General features: G+C 34.9%; 1 protein-coding gene across 4 annotated transcripts in view; it reads right to left on the bottom strand.

Annotated features, from left to right (window-relative positions):
- Positions 1 to 1,402: 1,402 nt before the first annotated feature.
- The window catches only part of WDR37 (WD repeat domain 37), a 51,817-nt gene continuing 46,306 nt past the window's right edge, over positions 1,403 to 6,913 (bottom strand). For all 4 annotated transcript variants that reach the window (XM_026069282.1, XM_026069281.1, XM_026069283.1 and 1 more), the window contains 3 exons: positions 6,513 to 6,647; positions 6,017 to 6,131; positions 1,403 to 4,414 (listed from right to left, as the gene is read on the bottom strand). In XM_026069282.1, the coding sequence (XP_025925067.1) occupies positions 4,283 to 4,414; positions 6,017 to 6,131; positions 6,513 to 6,647 (382 nt within the window). In that variant the 3' untranslated portion in view covers positions 1,403 to 4,282. The remainder of the gene's footprint in view (positions 4,415 to 6,016; positions 6,132 to 6,512; positions 6,648 to 6,913) is intronic.

The following is a 6,913-nucleotide window of genomic DNA, read 5'->3' as shown; positions in this document are numbered from 1 at the left end:
ACTACTTAAAATATCACAAGGCTGAATAATTTTTCAGTGACATACTTTGGTCTCAATGGAGCATTTAATAAAAATTCTACACTGGTCTAAAGAGTACACTGTGACACATGACAGAGCCAATTCCACTGCAGCTCTTCTTAAAATTAGAACACAGACATGCTAGTGAAATCACTTATTTTTGCATGCTATATACTCACAGCTTTAAAATCTAGGCCTCAGCACATACATTCATCTTAAAATCCCCTCCCCCCAAAATATTAACAGAAGTGGCCTTTTTTAAGGGTGTACAACTTATGTCATTAGAAGATTTAAAGATGTTACAAGTACCACACATTTAAGCCAATTGCAAGAAGCCCTGACTTCATTTAAATCCCTTATATATAGATTAAAAAACCCCACAGGGTTGAGGGTTTTGTCTCAATCCAGTCCCCATTTTAGTTGTACCACCTTACAGCTTTGGTCTTTTATTTCTGATCCATACCACCAGAGACATTAAGTAATAATAATTTTCCAGAGCACTAGCTCTTAAGGATTGGAAATGTGGCATTAAGGGATCCTTAACTATATACAAGGAAAACATGGGATGTATACAGTAGTGTTCTGCACTCAATTACTGGCTGGGCAGGGCTCTGCCTTGGTGTCCAAAACTAGATGGAAGAGCCTGGTCAGACATCAGCATCTCCGCACAAACCTTCTTAGGATTGCTTTCAGTGTTGCAAAGCTTTATGATTTGAATGACATGGGTAGGATAAGCAATCTTTATTTTAAGCTACTGAAAGTGGAATTAATGAGGGTGGTTCCCCCACAAGTGAAGTTCTGCAATACTTTTGGTGTATTCTAAACATATAAATTGTATAGTATCTGTGGTTTAGACTTCATTAAAAAAATCTATTTATATAATATTACAGTAAGTCATATGGAGACTTTTGCACAATCTGCATAATAAAGTGTAATTACAAATTGCTTGTATGAACTGGAGAAGATGACTATAAATGCAGGTCTGAGCACCTTTTGGTTCATATACTTAACTGTCAGAATGACCAATTGCACCATGGAAGTCCTATATTCAGAGACAGACTTGGCCTTCTTCCCAAAGAACTGTGCCCATCATTTCCTTGGAAATGAACTTTTTGAGCAAAAGAGAGTGGAAAATGGATAGGAAGATCATTTGACTACTAAAAAGCTGAAACACTAAGATTAACAGCAATCCTAATGCAACACAGAATAACCGCAACTTGCAACAAAAGGGTTTTTTTGACTGTTTTAATGCATTTTGAATCATAATGAAGAAAAACATTTTACATCTAAAAACAAATTAGCAGAATAATAAAAAGTGGTTCCACATAACTTATAAATTCTTTTCCAAAAAGGTGGTTTTCACAGATTTAGGCAACACATAAGATGTTTCACTCCAGATTTTTCTGATTTTAATGTATATACAAAGTTTGTGAAAACTCATGTGCATTGCTTGAGAGAAAAAGACATAAAAGCTTGACTTTGCCCAGTGATGAATTTTCTGTGAAATTCTGCATCAATACTGAAATTGTAACTGCAACTCTCCTCCATTTTATGAAATGCTGGACATTGTTCAGTGCTGAAAAGCTCTCTTTAGAACATTCAAAGCCATGAAATGTTTCCACATATTTAGTCAATGTAACATTGTTCACTACCACAGCTCATGTGTGATTTGCTTCAAGGGGAATGATGGCCTCAGTTTAAACTTCACTACAATATATAAAATTAAGCTAAGTGATACTTTAGTATTTAGCTGATTAAGTATTAGCCTGCTCATAAGAACGTGGCTCTAGCACCTTGATTTTTTTTCCCCCAAAGTGAAAGTGAGTTAGTCATCCCATTCCTGGTGCCAGAGGTTGGTCCCTCTGGTGATATAAAAAGTTTGCAGCAATGATGATTAAACTGCATAGTCTAGTGGTCCTGTATTACATAAGTATTTGAGATGCTCAACAATTTAGTGTAGCAGGACCAAAACCAGTGACCCTTTCCCTGCCTCAGATAGTTAAAAGGTTAATCTTTGCTCAAGATACCTATGCACAGGCCACACTGAAGAAACTGCTTCTATTGGCTGAACAGACATTTCTCTCATTTTTAAAGAGCAATAACCTGTGCTAAGTTCTCTCTGTCAAAAACTAAGTGAGCCTTTTTTCCTAAAGAATAAAACCTGCAACCCAACATCAAATGGTTTTACCCCAGTATTAAAAATGCAGGAAAAAAAAAAAAGTGAAAATAAATTTTAACAGCAACCTCTAAGTCTTCTGATAACCAAAGTTAAGTCTTAGCTGCTTTCCCCAACCTCACTAGTTTTGGTACTGAAACAATATTAAAATACTAGTTCTTTATATATCTTTTACCTCAAAAAAAAACCCACAAGGGATTTAAGATCAAGCTACTATGACAACCCATGCTATGAAGATACCACATATACTCTCTATTAAATTCCTTGGTCCTCTCATCTTTCTCAGTATTATGCTCCAAACAACTTCTAGGACCTCATTTTCCCCGTAATTACCCAGTGATGCACTCACTCTCCCATCCCATTCCACTCCTTTACCTTTATATATTAGTTAATAGGAAAACCAGTTTACACATCAGCCTTACTGTCATTATAAGCACTGCTGTAGAGGACTTGAGCACAGCTGTAGCTTCACGTAATCATAAGAATGTGATTAAAAGTCCGTAATACTTAGTATCTTATGGTAACCCACTTTAAACTCTGGGAATCCCATTATAAGAGCACATCCTTGGATTACTCTTACCCTTCACCTTACGCTGTGATATGTCAGACAGTTAGGGGCAGTATCTCCCTTTAGGTAAAAGGACGTGTCTGTCTGAAGCAGCCTTTCTGTTCTTTCTGAAGATGTCAGCTGCCACTTGCATTTAGTTATACAATCAGCAGCTGCGGTATAACACCATGCTGCCAGTGCAAAAAAGACTGAACACAGTGAGGAGCAAAACCAGAGTAATATCATTTGGGAGAAAGAAGGGAAACCTATGTAATTATCCCCTTTTGGTACAGAACGGGGACTGCAGCAGTCCTAGCCATGGCTGAGAACACAAAGGTGACAGATGATGTTTACTTATCGTATTGCTCCATTAGCTTTAAGTGTTAATTATCTTAAAGATCACATTTAGTATGATTGTCTTTCCTCTCATGCTAGAGACAGTACTTTCTGCCAGACACCAAAAGTGCTTTCTTTCTAGGCTACAGAGAGATTCAAAGCATCTYGACTAACATTCATTTTTGAGGTAGTACTCATTTACTTTGTATTGCCGGCTCAAAATAAAGATTAGGGAAGTGAGCACAATTAAAAATATGCTCACTGTAGGTATATAAAAAAACAAAAAACATCAACAAAAAAACCCATGATTTCATTTCTGGGTAGATCACCAAAAAGAAGCAAATCCTTCTTTTAAAGGTCAACTCACATTCACTGGTAAAGTCAAACTTTCATAAATGGTTTATAACAATAGCTATAAACTAAAGTGCTTCAAAATTTGCTTGACAATTTCAGTGATAAGAACTACAATATTCTGAATTTTTGCTAGTGTGAAATGCCATGAGATTAGAATCAGTTTTATATAAGAAGGGCAGAATGAACATTTTTCTTTTTCAAAAGAAAAGTACAAAAAGCATCCTGAATTAACCTGGCATTCTGTACTCATCACAAGTTGCTTGTATTTTCCTTCTCAAATCTACTATTTCTCCAGTAACTAGAATTAAAAATGGAGTTAAGTTGCACAATACTGCAGCACTAAAAAAAAAAAAAAAATTCCAAACAGATGCAAACAGAAAAATGTTTACAATCATACAACTAATGAATTCACACTTCATTTCAAAGTTTTAGCCCTGCAGATTCTTTTTAACACAAGGCAGAAATGTAGAGTCATGGAAAAATGTAACAGACTGCTATATAATCTCTACAATAACTATGTAACTTTCACATTTATGTCACAAATTTAATGCCCTACTGTTTATCTAATAAATGCTAAATAACTTATGAACATTTATGTGCTCTATGCAACAGTGAACTTATTGACCAGTGGATGCCAAAATATAAAAGTTCATACACAAGACAAACTTATTTTTAAAAATCACATTTTCTGTACAATTCATGCAAACTGTGCACAATGTGGTAACAAGAACAACATTTGCAAAACTCTCCATTTAAGGACGAGCTTTTACAGCAACAGCAGACCAGTATTCAGAAAAGTCTGCAAAAGTGAAGTCCATGGCAACATAAAATGCAAAAATACTTCCAGCATTTCATTTTTCTTGTAACAAAGCAGGGATGTTGATGTTCCAGCCAATAGCCTGACGATCAAATCCACATGTAAACAGGTTACATATCGGGTGGTCCTCACTCCACGCGGAGCAGCATACCATTCTTCTGTGGCCCTGTAACAGTTTAGGAGATACTAGTATTACTTCAGATATATTTTAAGAAGGTTTTATATCAATAAGTTAACGTGAACTGCAGACTTTTTTTTTTAATAATATTGATAATTTATATTTTGCTAAGGCTTAGCATGTATTCCAAATAAATTTTACATTCAAAAACTTTAAATTAAATACAATGACTCAAAATGGAAACATGCTAATGTTCAAGTTACTTTTTACAAATGGTATTTGGGAATCATAAAGATCTTAGTTAGTTTCATCTACAGAGTAAGATCTTCATGACAATATATTCCTTAGTACCAGCACTGGGACCATAACAACAGAAGCATACATACCAACAAGCCTATCAAAACTTAAAAGTTTTTCCAGGTATGTCTGCTATTTACCATTTTGCTTACAAATGTCAACTGAATTTTGATTTTAGCATTTTCATTTACAGAAGCAATCTTACAATAAGGCACTACTTGCTGTCAACTACTTGCTATGAGCTTGCAAGATGAAGTGCTGATTTTTTTTTTCCATCATATTCATAATATAGAAAGGATAATCATACAGCAGGAAGAATGTTATCCCATTACTGAGGAAAARCAGTGCCTAAATTATTACTCAAATCCAATAGCATCAAAAATGCCTTAAAGAGTATTTTGGGCAACATTCAAGTCAAAAAAATCACCATGTTTTCTGTAGTGCCTGTCTGAAAGGAAATACTAAAAAAAAAATAAGACTAAACAATAGATGAATGTTAAACACTCAAATTTTTCTTTCCCAATTTCTGTCAACAGTGGCTGCATCCACCCACATGGTTGGTCGCCACAGAGTTGTGAGTGATACAGGAAAGACAGAAACCACTGCTTTTACACAGTTATTGTGAAACATACTCTTTATAAAGCATGTGAAATGTGCCACAAAACTGAAGCATTAAAAAACAAAAACACACACTTAAGTGACATTATCCAATTAACTTCACTTACTCTAATTTGTTCCATTAGTGTTTTTCGCTATGCAAAGTAGCGCCACAAATGTACAAATCTTCAGCATGGAAAGRAGGAGTGAGGATTTGGTACTTGGTCCCAAATACCAAATATTTATTTGCGTAAGCATGGAGAAAGGGAGTGGAATCTGTCACAGTATCACACGAAGGTGAGCTTGCAAACTGACCTCACTTTTTTTTTTTTTTTTTTAACTTCTTTATAAAACAAATTAAATATGCTGCAATTGAAACAAATATGAAACCTCAGCAAGTTACTTTCCTGACAAGATTCACACCAAAATGTTAAAACACATTTTGAAGGCTCTTAAATATTTTTTACGTTTCATAGAGAAGGTAGACATTAGTATCGCTTTAGCAAGGAGAAAAATTATGATGAAATATGGTTAACTGAAACCACCTTTCTGATTTCAATTACAAAAATCCAAAATGATGTGTTACCTATTTGCATGTTGGTGATTTTCAATAATTAACAATGGTATATTCAACCAYTTCTACAGACAAGCCTCTTTCAGCATTTTTCAGCTTTTCAGCCAGAACTCAAACCCTAGTTTTAACCTTGTATGAAAGACAAGAACAGACATACTTTAAGGCTATAAGACTTCAGTTACCTGTCTATTACTGCGAGGGAGGCGTGCTAATCGCACACCTGACATGTCAAATAATCTAACCTGTCGGTTGTCATGTGGAAGGGCAATGATTCTTTGGCCAACACATACATTAATCCTGCAGAGAAGAGACAAAAGTAGGTTATGTACAAAACAGTGAGCCTGGCAAATAGATTTTGACAGTACAAGTTTAAGTTCACTGAAAGTGATATAGCTGATTTTTTCCTGGTAGATTTCACAAGCAAAATTAAGCATATTAAACTATTGACATTTTCTGTAGTACTAGATGCTCAAACAGGCTTAACCTTTGTACCGCATATACAAATCTCAGAAAAGCAATATGATGCATCTGTTAAAAATGCATTGCACGTGAAATTTATGAAACTACTTCAGAGCTTTTTCTAAATCTAATGAATTTCACTGTACAACCTTAGTCATCAAATTAAATTTCTATTCAATAAATTAATACTAGAAAATGGTAACTCAAAAGTCTCCTTACCTGTTGACTGCAGAGTCTGTACGGATAGTTGCAATAGGAGACCGCATGTTTTTCAAATCCCAAACTTTTACAGTACGGTCATCACTTCCAGAAACAACATTGTCTCCCACAGTGAAAACTGCTGATGTCACAGTGCTACACAATAGGGAATAAAAAAAAGGGCAAGTTCTAAAAATCTTCATTAAACTAGTATCCAATTTAAAGTTCTGTTTCTGTTCCTGTATTCCCTTTAAAGTGTTTAGCTTGCCTTTTTTTTTTTTTTTAAACCAAAGTAACTTGAAATATTAAATCATCAGGTGAGGATTTTAGAATAAAATATATTCTTACAAGAAGCCCTSTCACTTAAGATCTACAGGGCTAGACTGGTCAAAGCACTAAGAAAAGAAGCCCAGCAGGAAAAA

The sequence above is a fragment of the Apteryx rowi genome, unplaced genomic scaffold (genome assembly GCF_003343035.1).
Source record: "Apteryx rowi isolate R43461 unplaced genomic scaffold, aptRow1 scaffold_29, whole genome shotgun sequence".
NCBI classification, from domain to species: Eukaryota; Metazoa; Chordata; class Aves; order Apterygiformes; family Apterygidae; genus Apteryx; species Apteryx rowi.
The sequence above is the reverse complement of the archived record's forward strand: the minus strand, read 5'-3'. Positions and strand labels throughout refer to the sequence as shown.